This window comes from Gymnoscopelus microlampas (assembly GCF_963454915.1).
Source record: "Gymnoscopelus microlampas genome assembly, chromosome: 9".
Classification (NCBI taxonomy): Eukaryota; Metazoa; Chordata; class Actinopteri; order Myctophiformes; family Myctophidae; genus Gymnoscopelus; species Gymnoscopelus microlampas.
This window is the reverse complement of record NC_139946.1, coordinates 38,454,561-38,472,909: the sequence shown is the minus strand read 5'-3', so window position 1 is coordinate 38,472,909 and position 18,349 is coordinate 38,454,561. Positions and strand designations below refer to the sequence as shown.

General features: G+C 41.4%; 1 protein-coding gene across 1 annotated transcript in view; it reads right to left on the bottom strand.

Moving 5' to 3' along the window:
- The window catches only part of LOC311052194 (thyroglobulin-like), a 34,393-nt gene extending 16,976 nt beyond the window's left edge, over positions 1–17,417 (bottom strand). The window contains exons 1-11 of the mRNA XM_084067019.1: positions 17,232–17,417; positions 15,757–15,890; positions 15,512–15,617; positions 14,692–14,819; positions 13,608–13,713; positions 12,608–12,720; positions 12,100–12,202; positions 11,552–11,667; positions 11,237–11,342; positions 10,014–10,147; positions 9,476–9,578 (exon numbers count right to left, since the gene is read on the bottom strand). Of these exons, the coding sequence (XP_083923145.1) occupies positions 9,476–9,578; positions 10,014–10,147; positions 11,237–11,342; positions 11,552–11,667; positions 12,100–12,202; positions 12,608–12,720; positions 13,608–13,713; positions 14,692–14,819; positions 15,512–15,617; positions 15,757–15,890; positions 17,232–17,295 (1,213 nt within the window). The 5' untranslated portion in view covers positions 17,296–17,417. The remainder of the gene's footprint in view (positions 1–9,475; positions 9,579–10,013; positions 10,148–11,236; positions 11,343–11,551; positions 11,668–12,099; positions 12,203–12,607; positions 12,721–13,607; positions 13,714–14,691; positions 14,820–15,511; positions 15,618–15,756; positions 15,891–17,231) is intronic.
- Between the last annotated feature and the right edge of the window lie 932 nt (positions 17,418–18,349).

The window sequence follows — 18,349 nt, the reverse complement described above, 5'->3', positions numbered from 1 at the left end:
GCTGTGTAGGACAGGCTATAGGGCTGTGTCACCGTTATGTGTCACTGCTATGCTGTGTAGGACAGGCTATAGGGCTGTGTCACCGTTATGTGTCACTGCTATGCTGTGTAGGGCAGGCTTTAGGGCTTTGTCACCATTGCAAAACGTACGTTGACGATTGGTGGTCATACAAGTAATTGTGATGAATCATGAATTGTGTTTTTGACATTGAACATATGAATACAATGCCTTTCAGGCACACTGTGTATGAGGATACAGTATACGTATACTAGGCTGTGTATGAGGATACAGTATATGTATACTAGGCTGTGTATGAGCATACAGTATACGTATACTAGGCTGTGTATGAGGATACAGTATACGTATACTAGGCTGTGTATGAGGATACAGTATACGTATCCTAGGCTGTGTATGAGGATACAGTATACGTATCCTATATGTGGCTCTCGGTCACTTGAATAAATCTTTGTTTCTTTGTTTCTTTCAGATACTCAAGAATACATCCTGGCAGAGGTTCTTCACCCTCCTGTGAAACTACCCAGCCTGCACCCTCCTGTGACTCGTCTAAGCCTGCCTCCGCCACTGTCTACAAAGTCTTTCGAAGAGCCGCTGTCTACAAAGTCTTTCGAAGAGCCGCTGTCTACAAAGTCTTTCGAAGAGCCACTGTTTTGTAGACAGTGGCTCTTCGAAAGACTTTGTAGACAGCGGCTCCTCTTCGAGAGACTTTGTAGACAGCGGCTCTTTAGAGAGCCGCTGTCTACAAAGTCTTTCGAAGATGCGCTGTCTACAAAGTCTTTCTAAGAGGAGCCGCTGTCTTCAAAGTCTTTCGAAGATCCGCTGTCTACAAAGTCTTTCTATGTGGAGCTGCTGTCTACAAAGTCTTTCGAAGAGCCGCTGTCTACAAAGTCTTTCGAAGATCCGCTGTCTACAAAGTCTTTCTAAGAGGAGCCGCTGTCTACAAAGTCTTTCGAAGATCCGCTGTCTACAAAGTCTTTCGAAGATCCGCTGTCTACAAAGTCTTTCTAAGAGGAGCCGCTGTCTACAAAGTCTTTCGAAGATCCGCTGTCTACAAAGTCTTTCTAAGAGGAATACAAAGTCTTTCGAAGATCCGCTGTCTACAAAGTCTTTCTAAGAGGAATACAAAGTCTTTCGAAGATCCGCTGTCTACAAAGTCTTGCGGTGGTCTCCGCCAAAGACCTTGGCCCGCCGGGGGTTTCCTCTGAAGACGGCTCAAGGTAGGAACCTCTTTAGGGCTGTCACGATTATCATGTTTAACTTGACGCTTGATTATTTGTCGCTCAAATAGTTGCGATTAATGATTTTAATTGCGTCGTAGTAACATTTTGAATACAACTTTTGTCTGAATTTGTGAACAAAAGCCGAACTACAAGCTCAAAACGTTTTGAGCGTGTAGTTCGGCTATTTCCACAATATTTTGAAAATGTTTGAAAACGATTATGACAATTATAACTATTATCCCCAAAATAGTATTGTGATTATCTCAAATACTTGAGATTATGTAATAATTGTGACGGTCCTAATTTGTGTGACGTATGCTGTTCTAACCCTAACCTGCTGCTTTTTTTTCAGGTTTTTAGACATAGGCCTCTGTAAATCCGGGCCCCTACCTGGTCATTTGAAAAGGTCCAAAAGACCTGATCATTTGAAAGGTCACTTTTTGGTAGGTCCCAAAGGTGACCTTTTTTGGGTGTAAAGTCGGGGTGGGGGGAACTATGTAGTTCACACTAATCACATGATGCTGCTACATTTTAATCAAGATAATCTACGTTTTTCATTTAAAAGTTTAATTTCTTGCCCAAAGAAGAACAAGAAAGAAGAACAAGAATCACATGAAGCTGCTACATTTTAATCAAGATGATCTGCGTTTTTCCATTTAAAAGTTTAATTCAATTTTAATTTCTTGCCCGAAGAAGAACAAGATCAAGAACAAGATCAAAAACATCATGTCGATGTGTCCCAACATACCTGAACTGAGTCAACAAGATGTACATTTTGAATGATAAATGTCTAAGCAATGGAGCAAGTATTTTGGATTTCTCGCCCACCTTTGGAGTTACATCATCGCAAGGTAGCTATACAATCCAATAGCTATACAAGTGATCAGCAGTCTGCTCAAACATACTGTGCTGTCTACCAGGCCCCACTTCTTCATGTATGTTTTGAAGTGTCTAACCCCAGTACGCATTCTGTTCAGCTAGGTCAATTTCCGGCATGGCAGATCTCCCTCCTTTGATGCCGTCTCCTGGGTCCCAGATGTAGTGGCGACAACGTGTGTGCCCATGCAGAAGACTCCCACTCCTGCTTCCAGGATGCCTCCATCCATGCCTTTTGTAGACAGGTCCTCAGGGATAGAACTGAGCATCTCTTGTTGAATGGGCGGCGGGACTTGAGTCTGTTTTGAAGGCAATGCTGTCATAGTGTTGTCATGCAGGATATGCCAGTCATCTTTCTGGGCTATCCTTGGGGCGAGGATGTGAGGGTAGCAGCCTCTCGTTGGAGGCCGGTTGAGGAAATTCCTGCTAGCATTGGGAAGTAGAATATAGGGGTGGGATTCAGGCAACCAGTTATGATCCGGAGAACATTGTTAATGGCAGCATCAACTTTTTTGGCATGTGGGCTTCTACACCAAGCTGAGGCACAGTGTTTGGCTGCAGCAAAGACCAGGGCTTGCGTGGGGATTCGTAGTACTTTGGCAGAGGAATCTCAGGACGTACCAGCGAGACATCAGATTGGCGAGACCTTTGATGACACTTTGGCCTCTGGGTGTTGCTTAGAAGACCGTGTCCTATCCAGGTACCTTGGGGCTTGCTGGAACTCCAAGTGATTGTGGTCCATGAACACGTCCAGTTCCCGTTTTGCTTCGCTGTTGTTGACGTGATATGCTGCCAACATTGTCCTCCCAATGCTGAGCCACCTACGAAGGTAGGCTCCTAAGATGTCCATGTGGACATGATGGAAGTCATTTGGGGTAGAGCGGCTGAGTTGGATTTTACAGACCAGGAGTGTTGGTATAGGTAGAGGCATGGCCGAAGAGCTTTGCCCATCACTCACTTCTTGCTGATGCCGAAGTCAAAACACAGTATTTCCCTCATTGTGATAGCTCTAAGTCTGCAGTACACCTGACTGGTGGCAAAAGCCTGGTTGTGATGCGTATATGTGATCAAAATTATTTAAAAAGACCACAAATGCCGCAACAAATATCTCAACTGTGGTGAGGTTTTAAAGGGTTTAAGGTTTTAAAGGTTTAAGGTTTTTAAAGGTCTAAGGTTTTTAAAGGTCTAAGGTTTTTTAAGGTTTTAAAAGGTTTAAGGTTTTAAAGGTTTAAGGTTTAAAAGGTTTAAGGTTTAAAAGGTCTAAGGTTTAAAAGGTCTCAGGTTTTTAAAGGTCTCAGGTTTTTAAAGGTCTAAGGTTTTTAAAGGTCTAAGGTTTTTTAAGGTTTTAAAAGGTTTAAGGTTTTAAAGGTTTTAGAGGTTCTAAAGGTTTGAAACATGTAAAAGGTTTAAGAGGTTCTAAAGGTTTGAAACATGTAAAGGTTTGAAAGGTTCAAAAGGTTTAAAAGTACAAATGATTTCAAAAATTCAAATGGTAGCCGACATGTCCTAAGTAGGCCAAACGTTGTAGAGTTGGAACAGAGTTTGTAGCTAAAATAATTAAGGGCTAGTTTGCCGTCAAAGAAACGGATGGAATGGGTGGAAAATCCCATTAATTTCAATGGTGAAATTCAAAGTGAAATATCTCTAAAAAATGCAACAACAAATTAGCTTATATCCACTGCAACGGCCAAAGAGCTTACCCTGATTGATCACATCTACGCATCACAACCAGGCAATTGCCACCAGTGAGGTGTACTGCAGACATACAGCTATCACAATGAGGTATATACTGTGTTTTGACTTCGGCATCAGCAAGAAGTGAGTGACGTGCAAAGCTCTTCAGCTATGCCTCTCCCTATACTAACACTCCTGGTCTGTAAAATCCAACTAAGCCGCTCTACCCCATTGACCTCCATCATGTCCACATGGACATCTTGGCAGCCTACTTTTGCTGGTGGCGCCTGCAGCTCAGCATTGGCAAGACGGTGTTGGCAGCATATCACCTCAACAACAGTGAAGCAGAAAGGGAACCGGATGTGTTCATGGACAACAACCAGCTGGAGTTCCAGCAAGCCCCAAGGTATCTGGATAGGACACTGTCTTTTAAGCAACACCCAGAGGCCAAAGTGTCATCAAGGGTCTCGCCAATCTGATGTCTCGCTGGTACGTCCTGAGATTCCTCTGCCAAGGAACTACGAATCCCCACGCAAGCCCTGGTCTTCGCTGCAGCCAAACACTGTGCCTCAGCCTGGTGTAGGAGCCCACATGCCAAAAAAGGTTGATGCTGCCATTTAGCTACGTTCTCCAGATCATAACTGGTTGCCTGAATCCCGCCTGAATGTTCTACTTCCCAATCCTAGCAGGAATTGCCTCAACCGGACTCCAACGAGAGGCTGCTGCCCTCACATCCTCGCCCCAAGGAAAGCCCAGAAAGATGACTGGCATATCCTGCATGACACCTCTATGACAGCGTTGCCTCCAAACAGACTCAAGTCCCGCCGCCCATTCAACAAGAGATGCTCAGTTCTATCCCTGAGGACCTGTCTACAAAGGCATGGATGGGAGGCATCCTGGAAGCAGGAGTGGGGAGTCTTCTGCATGGGCCCACACGTTGTCACCGCTAGATCTGGGACCCAGGAGACGGCATCAAAGGAGGAAGATCTGCCACGCCGGCAATTGACCTAGCTGAACCGACTGCGTACTGGGGTTCGACACTTCAAAACGTGCATGAAGATGTTGGGCCGGCAGCACAGTATGCTTTAGCAGACGGCTGATCACATAATCACCTCTCTGTGTCCTCTACAGATCACCATCGGAGGCCGGTCTCTTTGATGTGGGACCTGAGACGAGAGCGTTGCTGCACGTCATTGAGCTGGACATCTGATGATGATACACGAAAGAAGAAGACGCCCAAGTCTCATACAATTATGAAATATCTGTTTGCTATGTTTGTAATAAATGTTTCATGTTGTCTCGTCCCAATTGTTGATCGCCCCCCTCCCCGGGGGGAGGGGGGTCCCCACTCTCGGCCTGCACCTTGTCGTGGTGAGTGGGCTTTAAACCAAGACAGGCCATTTAACCACAGTTGTAAGGTAACTAAGTACATTTACTCAAGTACTGTCCTTAAGTAAAATTGAGTTATTTTTTTTACTTTACTGGAGCATTTCCAATTTTCACTATTTTTTCTTCTACTCCACTACATCTCAAATGTAAATATTATATTTTTACTCCACTGCAATTATTCAAAATATACAAAGTAACTAGTAACTAACAATTTTAAATGATTGCAGTGGAGTAAAAGTATAATATTTGCATCTGAGATGTAGGGAATAGAAGTAAAAGTATTGAAAATTGGAAATACTCCACAAGTAAAAAATACCTCAACATTGTAGGCTTACTTAAAGGAGGAGTTCACCCAAATAAATGACTTATTTTCTATCAATTGCACACCCCATGAAGCCTTGAATTCATGGATTTATTTTTTTGTGGCATTCCTAAGCCAATACTTTGATGACCGGGTGTGTATCTGGTAGGAGACGCAAATAATCTACTTTGTGTCTCCTACCGGATACATTAGCCGGTAGGAGACGGGAATCAAATTATTGGCTTAGGAATGCCACAAAAACAATCATGGGGTGTGCAATTGATAGAAAATAAGTCATTTTTGGGTGAACTACTCCTACTCCTTTAAGAGAAGTTCACCTGTCATGTTTTAGTAGTGCTGATGATGTCATGATAAACTGTATTTGGTTAGGTCAAAGCTATGCTAAATCCACCCTTGCCCACTATTAGCTAATATCCGATGACTAGGTCACTTGTGTTGCGCCATAAAAAACAAACGCAACAAACCAAAACAACACAAAAGGCACTGGTCTGGTTCTCCTGGTTTTACTAAGACAGGGTTCAAATCCCTGTGGTGCCCTGCTCATGGTTTGCGTTGCATTTCCATTTCCATGGTGGATTAGAAGCGACTATAGTCCACATAGCACTTCAAACCTATTTGAGAATAGCCGATCTGTAGATCGGCTAGCTATTTTCAAACAGCAATGCAGCTCTCCGGGGAAAAGCTCATTGTGCGTATATGAGCATGAGCGCGAGAAATGTGTTTGGATTAGGGGTTGTAATATTATTAATTTTAAATTGTATTTCCATATGCTGTATTTATTATGCAGGCAATTTAGAGTTGATTGGTAGTACCATTTGTAGCGACTTTTTTTGGTCCCTAACATTCATCGAGCTCTGGACTTAGTCAATTTATTTTTTCACCATTGGGTCACTACCGAAACGAAAGTTGGTCACTACCGAAACGAAAGTTAAATCCGAAAAAATCACTAAGTGTGGAGGCCAAAATTGTCCCCCCAAAAGCCTGTTAGGAGTACGTTTCAGGCAATTTAGAGTTGATTGGTAGTACCATTTGTAGTGACTTTTTTTGGTCCCTAACATTCATCGAGCTCTGGACTTAGTCAATTTATTTTTTCACCATTGGGTCACTACCGAAACGAAAGTTGGTCACTACCGAAACGAAAGTTAAATCTGAAAAAATCACTAAGTGTGGAGGCCAAAATCGTCCCCCCAAAAACCTGTTAGGAGTACGTTTCAGGCAATTTAGAGTTGATTGGTAGTACCATTTGTAGTGACTTTTTTTGGTCCCTAGCATTCATCGAGCTCTGGACTTAGTCAATTTATTGTTTAACCATTGGGTCACTACCGAAACGAAAGTTAAATCCGATCCATTGTTCTAACGAAACCCTTATAGTACACTAGCCTAACATCACATTGTGTAGTTAGTAGTTGCGGGGTTGTAATTTGACGGTCAAGTAAGTGGAAATAACATCTTAATAGGCTTTGTTAGGTCTTATTATGCTTATTATGCTCTAGGAATTATGTTCCATAATTAGCGTATAACTGTGTTTGTTTGTTTCTGTCTAATAGCAGAGAACACCATTTCTAATAACGCCTTTTGTTACGTTTCATTCAATTTCTAATTAAAACAATTAAGGGATAATAGTGGAAAATAAGGGTATAACAACGTTTGTTTCTTTCTAATAAAAAAACATTATTGCTAATAAGAAACACATTATTTGTAATAACGGCTTATTATGTCAAATTAGTGTACCGTAAATTGTGCTGCGACCGATGACGATACACGAACGAAGAAGACATCAATTTGAGGTCCTGGGGTAGAACAGCCAAATTGACCTTCTGTGGCAACTAGTTGCTACATAAAAGGAATTCATATTGCATTTCAAAACACACTACTGACAGAATCCTACTTCTCACCGTTTCATCTAACATTATTAATGTAATAATGCTGCACTGTAATAATGCGTCCAGTTTTTACACAGTTGAATTCCATCCACTCTAGCTTAAACAGAACTGATTGACTACCAGATGGTGTGGGTGGTGACTGAGTGGTGACTGAATGTGAGCCTGCTCGTGATTGGCTCCTGTGTTGGCGCACTCCAACTCCTACCTGGCCGTGGGCGTGGCCAGGTTTTTAAAGAGTAGTTGCTTATTTGGGCTGGCTTCCTGATGCTTTTTTTAAAATCAGTGGTTCCCACATTTTTTAATGTCAAGGACCCCCAGATTAATATGTATTTGTCCACGGAGCCCTGAAAATATTTTGTGCCAGGGTCCCCCACACAAGATACAGTATGTGTTTAAAAAAATACTGGGAAAACTTTTTCCCCAATATATATATTTTTTTAAATTGCAGATCTACAAGCTCACTGTAGTGCATTGAGCAATGTTGTTACCCGTACTGATAGAGAACCGGTTGTTAGACAGTCACGTGATACCGGTGCCGGGATGTTATGTTACGGCTTGCTAACTGAAGAGATACAGTACAGTAAATGATGGACTCTGAATCTGGTCATCCTGTCAGTTCTCTAACAAAAACTAACAAAGACATACATTACATCACAACGTGTCGCAATGTGACACGTTGCATAAACTAGGGGGGTTGGTGGATCTGTCTGTGCTTGCTGCTCACTTTCGTTTCTCTTATGTTCTGATTTGCTCAGGCTGAAACAGAGTTCTGACCTCACCTAACCTCAGTGGTACCAGGCTTTTCGCAGAGGTGCTGCAGCCAAAGGCCTTGGCATGGAAAGGTTTGGGGACAGGGGACCCCTGAGTTAGGTGTAGCAATGGACCATAGACTTGGATGTATTGGCCTTTCTGCGTCATTGTTAAGGTTTTCTGTTTCATACATGTATAGCCACAGGCAAGAAAGAACATGGCACATGAAATGCCAGTGGTGAAAATGCCACGAGTGAATAATTGAAAGTGCCTGAATAACCACACAGCATGCAACACTCTAAGAGAGTAGGATAAGATGCTTAGTAAGAGAATAGCCATCCAGCCCTCATGGCTGCTTACCTGACAAATGAGAAAGCTACCCACAATTAATCTTTTGCTTTCTCTCTTTTGTTTGTCTTTTACAGACCAATGAGAAGAGGTAAACCATAGAAGAAAGAGACATTAAAATAGAAAGTTAACCTTCCTTATCCAATAATGGACATGAGCGAACAAAGTTCTCCTTTGTTGAATTCTCTGTCAAGCAAAGCCATTAAAAGAGGCTACTCTGGTGTTGCACAATATGTCTTCTGTTTGGTTTGAGCTTCAACAGTTTATAAGATAATGAAAACAAAGTTTGATACAAGAGGCCACAGGCAGCTTTTCAAGAAAGTAAATGACACATGCTATGCAATGCTAGCGATGACATCGTGGGTGAATAACTGAAGGTGCCACTGTGCCATTCAACCAAAACATAATGTTTTGGGTTGGTTGCATAGCAACACTGGCTCCCCATCTTAAGGCCCAATGACCACAGGACATGTTTGGCTTGTCGTAAATAGAATTTTACAACTCCAAGGAATTGTTTTTCTTTTGGTGCAAAATGACACTTTTCCAAATTAACACATTTTTTCTTTATTTCTTTTCTTTTATAAGTTGAAGATAAGTGTAAGTAAGTATTACATGAACCTAATAAGAGCTGACTTCAAAGGTTTCCGAACACAATGAATGTTTTCAGTTCAAAGGCTTTTTCAAGTAATCATTGTGGTTTACATACTGTGGCAAAATGTCAAGAACCACGTCAATTTTTGAGGTCTGCCTACCATTGTTCTTTGCCAAAGGGAGCGAGTCCATATCAAGTCTAGTTGTTATTGTGCCCAACATGAACTAATCTGTTCTTATTTTAGGAAACAAGCCTTTAATTGTACAGATAATGATATGCAAATCAGATATTGATTCTGATGTTATGCATGTGGAAAAAATATTTTAGCCCCCCACCCCTGATTTTAAGAACATTTTCAGAAAGACAAGTCACAAGACAATGCTGCCTATTTCCACATTCTCACCAGGATTGTCACAGTCTATGGTGGCACCAGGTGCTGTCCTGGTTCCCAATCTCTCCTTTCCTAGACTGTCCACACACCAGCAATGTCCAGTGGAGCCGTGGCACTGCAATACACAAGATAGAAAGTAGAAAAGGCGTGCCCAGTTGAGTTGCAAATCTCTACCAGGAAGCATGCCCCAATAATAAAACACCACTGATTCTCAAAGTGGGGTCCAGGGACACCCAGGGATCCTTGAGGGGGTTCCAGGGGGTTCCAGGGGGTCCCCAGCAAAAATGAGGAACACTTTAACTCTATTTTATAGTGGGGCTATTTGAAGATAGCCGATATACAAGCTCTCAGCTTGTAGATCTGCTCATTTTTCTTAAAAATATTGAGGAATTGTGAAAATTGTTGAATACATTCTGGACCAGGGATGTGCAGAGGGATTTGGAGAGGCAGGGGCTGTTTTTTTTTTTTTTTTTTTACATTTCTACCCAGATTTAGGAATATACTATTAATAGTATAATAACTCCTGTCTATCTATAAACCATAATTTTACCTGTTTAGGTGTGTATGTTCCATTAGCATCACACTGAGGTATGAAGGCTCCAAGTACAGCATGACCTTCTGAAGTCAGGCTCGGAATGCTGTCTCTGTGAAGCTCACAGTGGGTCTTAGCACGCACTGGTTCCTCTGGACAGGAAAGAATACAAACGCATCATTCAGAGCCTATAAGGGCCTCTGGAGTGTATACAAGGGATATTATTGATGTCTCTGTCTGTGTCTCTGACGTCAGAGCATGTGAACTCAACTCGAGGGCTGTGGACAGTTCAGAAACCTCCATCTAGATCAGATGGAACTTTAAATCTGTTAATACTAAATAACGGTTCGGTTTCTGACGTGAGGATCAGCTACCGGCACAAGACAGACATATTGATTCCACTTCGATAGACCTAGTCATTTAATGGCTATGAGGCTCCAAACCAACAAACTTTTCTCCAATATGTTTGTGTCAAATACATCTTGAGATTATTCAGTTAAGCCCAGATAGAATTCTGCCCAAGTTCTACCTTGCCTTTTGGCCCTTCAGTCCTGTTGCTTGTAGATATGATAAAGTTTGCAATCATGGAGGGTTCAGTGAGAGATCTTAACATTTAATTTCCTTCTCAAAAATACAGAGACTAACAGAGTGTGCCAGTTACCCTTTCACTCCTAAATGAAGAGTTTTTTGCAATTAAGTGTCTGCTTACTTTGCACCTTCAAGGAGAATACATTTTTCTCCTGACTTAACCCATTAAGAAAACTGTGTCATTTTTAGATTTGAGCTAAAAAAAAGCATTATTTTACACTTTGCGCTATTCAAAAATAGAAGATATACAAGCTCATAGCGCGGCACCGAGTGCCGCGACACGAGCTTGTAGATCTGCTATTTTTGAAAATTTGTGAAAATGTGTGCAAATCTTTCAATATATATATATTTTTAAAGCAAACATTTTTAACTCAAATCTTTGCTTCTGGGGGTCCCTGGAACAAAATATTTTGATTGGGGTCCGCGGCCAAATACATATAATTTTGGGGGTCCTTGACATGAAAAAGATTGAGCACCACTGATACAGAAACATACGTTTTCAGAAAACTGTTGAGATTTAGGAGACATGTAGAATCGGCTTCAGGTCTCAATGGGTTAATGAATATTTTAAGAAGAAAGTTGTGGAGGAAATAATAGTCAAGTGATTGTATATGTCAAGTGATTATGCTGCGGAGAAAAAACAACACTCTCACCTGTTTTTTCACAGTCTTTTTGTGGCACACTAGGTGCTGTCCTGGTTCCCGATTTCTCCTTTCCTAGACTGTCCACACACCAGCAATGACCAGTGGAGCCATGGCACTGCAATACACAACAGAGAAATAGTATAATAATATTATATTATAATAATAACTTTTCTAAAATCTTATCCAACAATAACAAAATACTCTAAGTTTTGGGTCTGAGAGGCAAAATCTCATCAAATGGTGGTCCGTGGCTCAAATGCCGAATAAATAATGGACCTTGATATGAAAAGGGTTGAAAATCACTGATCTAAACCATAGTTTTACCTGTTGATGTGCGTACTCTCCTGTAGCATCACATTGAGGTACAAAGGATCCAGGATAACTCACTGGAAGGCTGTCTCTATGATGCTCACAGAGGGTCTTAAGACGCTCTGGTTCAACTGGAGAGGAAAGGATTAACAAGCATGTTAACACTATAGCAGGGCATTCTCTTAAAAAAATATATAACCTATTGGTGATGATAACAATTCCCATAATAAGGTATCAAAGAGGCATTTCATGTGCAAAGCACTTTCTTGAGAAGCTGCCAGTGGCTGCTTGTATCAAACTATAGAGGGTTCATTCTTGAGAGATGTTTACAACACTATAATTTCCTTCTCAAAAAACACTACAGGCCCCTATCACTCCTTAATGCAGACTTAAAGATGTTTTGCCATAAAGTGTTGGCTTAGTGCCTTCAAGGATATTTATTTCTCCTGATTTTAAGACAAGTTATGGCTTTCAAGACAACGTTGCCAGTTTCTGCTATGAAATGTAGTCGGTGATTGTAAACGTCAGGTGATTATGCTGAGGGCTAAAAACAACATTCTCACCTGTTTGACAGCCTGTGCGTGGCATACCAGGTGTTGACCTGGTTCCCAATCTCTCCTTTCCTAGACCGTCCACACACCAGCAATGTCCTGTCGAGCCATGGCACTGCAATACACAACATAAAAATCACACCCAGTGTGAAGTGGGCGGTGTGGTCACAGTGGTCATCACAGTGGGTGATTCACAAAAAAAACATAAATGTGTTTTTTTTAAGTGCACAGTCCTATTTATAGGACTGCACATGTGTCATGTGTTTCACTAGCCAATCACAGTCCTGAATAGAGTCAACCAGTGTACAATGGTGGCCAATCACGGTGCAGGGTTAGGGGGGTACAATGGTGGCCAATCACAGCGCAGGGTTGGGGGGGTGCAATGGGGGTCCAAACCTCACATATAGGGGCGGTTGCACCGCCCAAAAATACTGTGATATAACTTAACTTAACCATCCATCCATCCATCCATCCATCCAGCAACGCACTCATCCATCCATCTAGTAAACCATAGTTTTACCTGTAGAGGTTTGTACTCTCCATTAGCATCACATTGAGGTAAAAAGACTCCAGGCATACGTGGAGCATTGTCTCTATGATGCTGACAGTGGGTCTTCGGACTCACTGGATCATCTGGAGAGGAACCAAGCGAATAGAATTGATCAGTGATGATTCACTTACAATTCCCATATTGAGGTATGAACGAAGCATTTCATGTGCAATGTACATTCTTGAGAAGCTGCCTGTGGCTGCTTGTATCAAACTGGACCATGCTACCAGTCTCAGTTTATTTGTATAGCACATTTCAGCAACAAGTCAATTCAATGTGGTTTTATACAAAACATTAAGCAAAATAATCCCATTATAAAAGGACATACTTCATGTAGATATAAGTGTAAAATGCCATTCACTGCTATTCATTTTGAAAACGGTGTGTGGAAGGTTACCAAAGGGGAAGTAGTCGTAAGGTAAAGGTACTGGTTACAGAGTGTAGCAATGGACCATAGATTTATTAGATCTATTAGGCTGTTCTGCATCATTGTTAAAGGAGTAGGACCATAATGTCATTATTGAAGTTTGAATATCTAAAAGAAATGTAAGTCTTGTAGTGCTGGCTATGCTGCATCCACCCATCATCTTACCTACCTACGTACAAAAAATCACTACATAAATCTCCCCAAGATATAAAAAAAATCACACCCAGTGTGAAGTGGGCGGTGTGTGGTCATCACAACATGACTCACTAAGGATAAATGATTTTTTTAAAGTCCATACTGCTATTCATAGGGCTGCACATGTGTCATGTGTTTTGCTAGCCAATCACAGTCCTGAATTTGCAAAGTCAGCCAATCACATTACAGTTAGTGGTGATGACACTAGCTGTAATGTGATTGGCTGACTTTGCAAAAGTATCGATTTGCATTAACAATGGAAGGGTTAGGGGGTACACAAATCTTTTGGTCGGTGTCCAAAACTCACTTATAGGGGGCGGCTACACCGCCCCAAAAAAACATTCTCACCTGGTGTGTCACAGTCTTTAGGTGGTGTACCAGGTGATGTCCTGCTTCCTGCTTTCTCCTTTCCCAGACTGTCCACACACCAACAATGTCCAGTGGAGCCGTGGCACTGCGATACACACCAAATAACATTAACACATAGAAAGGTGCACTCCGTAGAGCGCAGATCTCAGCCAGCCGTTGATTTTGAAACAAGCTTGTAAATTAACTGTGTTCTTACTTGATTCGGTGCTTTAACTTCTTCTAGCAGAGCGATCTCTTTTAGCAAGTTACAGAGGTGTCGCTTTTGCTGATATCACGTTAGTTCTGTCTGTCTGTCTGTCGCTCTCTCTCTCTCAAATCAATTCAATTCAAAGGGGCTTTATTGGCATGGGAAACATACTGTAGTACATTGCCAAAGTACATTGCCAAAGCAAGTGTGAAATAAAGACAAAGACAGCAAATGTATGCACAATAAAAAAATCTAGCCCTACTTACACAGCTCACATAAAGAAATGTGAGCTGTGTAACATTGCAACTTTGCATAGTAGTAGGTACAAAACGCATGTTGTAAAATACTTTGTATAAATGATAAACAAACATAATTCAATGTATAAAAAAGTACAACAAATTTTCAAATGTATTTAAAAATATTCAAGTACACAGCTGTTCAGCACATCAGCACAGTTCAGAATGTGCGGAATACACAGATGATTGACAATTGTTATTGTGGTTGTATTTCATTTGATTTCCTATTCCTGTATAACATCGCTATTAGTCATGCTTTCAAATTCGTTTTGAGTGTTTGTATTATGTGGGAAGTAGCCTATTTGACTGATGTCTAACTACCTGCCAACTATCTGCAGTTGGCAGGTAGTTAGAAATTGCAGCTCAGTGTTTCATTCTCTCTCATTCTCTCTCTGTCCCTCTCTCTCTCTCTCTCTCTCTCTCTCTCTCGCTCACTCCCTTTTAACTTAAGGCGTGTCCCTTCAGCCGCACAGACAGAGGCGAAAACATAATCTCCTCCCTTGGACTTCGCGGCCTGGCAAAGATAACAACAATCGTATTTATTCAGCTAGCTAGCAAAAGGAACCACACTTTTTTTTACCTGTTGATGTGTGTACGTTCCTTCAGCATCACAATGGGGTATGAAAGCTCCAAGTACAGCGTGACCTTCTGAAGTGGTGGTCGGAATGCTGTCTCTATGGCGCTCACAGTGTGTCTTAGGACGTTCAACTGGACAGGAAAGAATTAAAACACGTTGATCAGAGCTCATTGGGCTTCTGGAGTGTATTCAAGGATTATTACTAATTCTGACCCTAACCCTCAACTGTTAAGTATTTCTGAAATGTGTTGTATATAATTATTGGTTTTAAGTAACATAATTTTATTAATTTAAGCACATGGGTGGGTAGATTTGTCAACTGCCAAACATTGAAAAGTAACAATAAAATAAATTGTTGAAGCAGAATCGTGGTTTAGGACGCACTGGTTCATCTAGACAGGAAATTATTAAAACGTGTCATTCAGACGTTAACGGTGCATATACATGGTTTATTATTAATGACTTTGATGTAAGTATTCTGAAATGTGTTGTAGGTACTGTAGCTTTTTCATATTACCTTACATTTTCATATTAGTTTACCAAATATGGAAAAGTAATAAGTAATAATGATTGTGGACTAATTTACACCCATATGTTCATCTATAAACAATGGACTTGACATTTTCAGTTAAAAAGCTTGTTCAAGAAATCACTGTGGTTTATAGAGCTCCATTAACTGGCTGTGTATATCAAGTGGTGACTGCACTGTACAATATTGCCAAAGTCTTGTTCTTTGAATAATCTGCCACTGACTGAATAGAAAATATAATGATATGAAAATCATTATGTAATTAAATCTGAGGAAAAAAAACAACATCCTCACCTGCGTTGTCACAGTCTTTGGGTAGTGTACCACGTGGTGTCCTGGTTCCCAATCTCTCCTGTCCAAGACCGTCCACACACCAGCAATTTCCATTGAAGCGGTAGCACTGCAATACACAACATACAAATAATGAAGTAATATAATAATCTGTCTGTCCCTCTGTCTTGTCTGTTTCTCTGTCTTGTCTGTCTCTCTGTCTGTCTGTCTGTCTGTCTGTCTGTCTGTCTATCTACCATATGTTTTACCTGTTGATGTGTGTATGTTCCATCAGCGTCACATTGAGGTATGAAGGCTCCAAGTATAGCATGACCGGTTGAAGTCTTGCTCGGAATGCTGTCTCTATGGCGCTCACAGTGGGTCTTAGCACTCACTGGTTCATCTGGACAGGAAAGAATTAAAAAAAAAAAACATCATTCCGCCTTCCAGTTGACACCAGCATTGTCACATGCCTCCGCGCTCCCACAATAATCTAAAACTTCGACGGTCACAATTGACATATTGTGTATATCAGTATAAGAAATGTAAATGTCCTTCAAGGGAAGGAAGACACGCAGGCAGCACAGACACGACGGCAATTGAAGCATTGCTATTGAGTACAAGGTCTCACTCTCTGCTGAGTTTAAAGCATAAAATGACTCACTCTTCTTAGAATTTATCTGAAGGTTTGAGACAAAGATTGACAAAATTCAGACCACCATTATAGAACCACAACTCTTGTCTTTGAAATCGCATGCCAGTGTGACCATCCAAAGTGTGCAGTCCCTGGAACAGCCAAGTGGTTAAGGGGCATACCACATAGTCTCTGATGATGCTTGACAGCGAGTCTCTGGTTCAATTCCCGGGCCCATGCGGACCATTTGCTGTATGTCACTCCCCTACTCTGTCACCTTTGTTTCCTGTCTAATTCCTACTGTATTCTCAACAAAGGCCTGCCTGAAATTTGAGCCTCAAAGATATGTCAATGTATGCAATGTTGAGGCTTCAGTCCAAATTCAACCCTAACTTTTCTATCTTTTCTCTCTAGCACTTTCTAGCAAAGTCCTCTACTGGCCCCCCCCCCTTTCAGCGGTCCTGAGTTCACTCCAAAGTGACTGTTATGTAAACAAGGTGCTTGTGCAAGGCCTACGTTGCAGCTGTATCAGCATCGTTTAGGTGTAGGCTTTGCACTCAGCAGCAGCCGCCCACTCCGACCCTTCCAAAGCAGGGACTCTGTCAAGCCTTTTGTCCCAACCTCCAGTCATTTCACGTATGGACGACTGTGAATCCCTCACGGCTGGTTGGCTGTTCTCTAAAGCCTGATTTATACTTAGTTGCTTGCAGGTGTCGTGCGGTACAGTATCAAACTGGAAGCCTTAACAATGACGCATAAAGGTTATCTAAGTCTATACACCCTAACCAATGCCTTAATCCTTACGACTACTTACTCTGACCGCCATCAGCTTACTTATAAGTACATAGGCTACTGTAAATTCACTATAAATCATCCCAAGATTAGATTTTTTTTGTGTACTGTCTTTTATCATCTCAATGACGTATGAAGACTCCAGCTACACCCTTGTGAAGTGGTGTTTGGAGTACTGTCTCACAGTGGGTCTTAAGCAATAGTCCACCTGGACAGGAAATCATTTAATCATTCAGATCCTATGTCTCTGGAGCATATACAAGAGTTATTTCTAACTTTCTCCAGGTATAATCTCTGGTCTGTTAAAAGTCTACCTACCTTCTGCCAGGCTCAGGTACATGCAGGCGAGCAGCGGTAAGAAGAACACAAGTCGGAACTTCATGGCTGTTGGTCCTGCTTTCTGATCACCTACAGAAAAACAAATCGCTGATTAAAGCGCAGAACAGAACAAAGTAGGATATTGAGCTTTCTCCTCTCTCTTTTTAATACTGCTCCAGATCCTGTATTTTCCTAAAAGAAGCCTAGCTGCTCCCTCTCCACTTTTATAGAGTAAAGTACTGTAGTGTACACACAAAACAAATACTTGCTTACTTACTTGCTCACCCACAGTGAGCAGCTGTTTCAACTCATTAACAGTTGGGGTACAAAGATTGTTTGATGTTAGGCAACTGAACTTTTGCTAAAATGAAATGTAAACAAACAGAAATCCCTGATTCTGTTTTTATCAGAAACTCTGAAAACTAAACAAAATGCTTGCAAAATCAAGGTTAAGAAAACACAGCCGATAAACAAATGACTTACAGTAATACAATGTTCATACAGCCTCTTTCACATTCTGGAAAATGTCCAAGAAATCAGGTCGGGACATTGTCCGGTGTTGCCCTTCCAGATTGTGTGTGTGTGTGTGTGTGTGTGTGTGTGTGTGTGTGTGTGTGTGTGTGTGTGTGTGTGTGTGTGTGTGTGTGTGTGTGTGTGTGTGTGTGTGTGTGTGTGTGTGTGTGTGTGTGTGTGTGTGTGTGTGTGTGTGTGTGTGTGTGTGTGTGTGTGTGTGTGTGTGTGTGTGTGTGTGTGTGTCATACAGGAAAAACACATGTCTTATTAAACGACTTATTTGCATTGTGTTCCTTGGACTGAGACAAACAACATTGCAACAAAATACAGACAGACAGTACAGCAATATATAATACACTCAAGAGCTACACTACCTACTGCATGAATACACAGTATCGCATTACTAATATAATTGACCATACAATTCTGCAACATTTTCTAAAAGCCATGCTTTGACCCCTATCTTAAAAAGGAGGTGGATGCTCTTTAACAGACTCCTCTCCGATGCATTTTCTGTATTTAGACACTGGAATTGTTTTTTTCATCGTGTGGAATAATACATTGTATGAGAAAACGTTGTTTGCAATGTGTGCTGGGTGTACAAA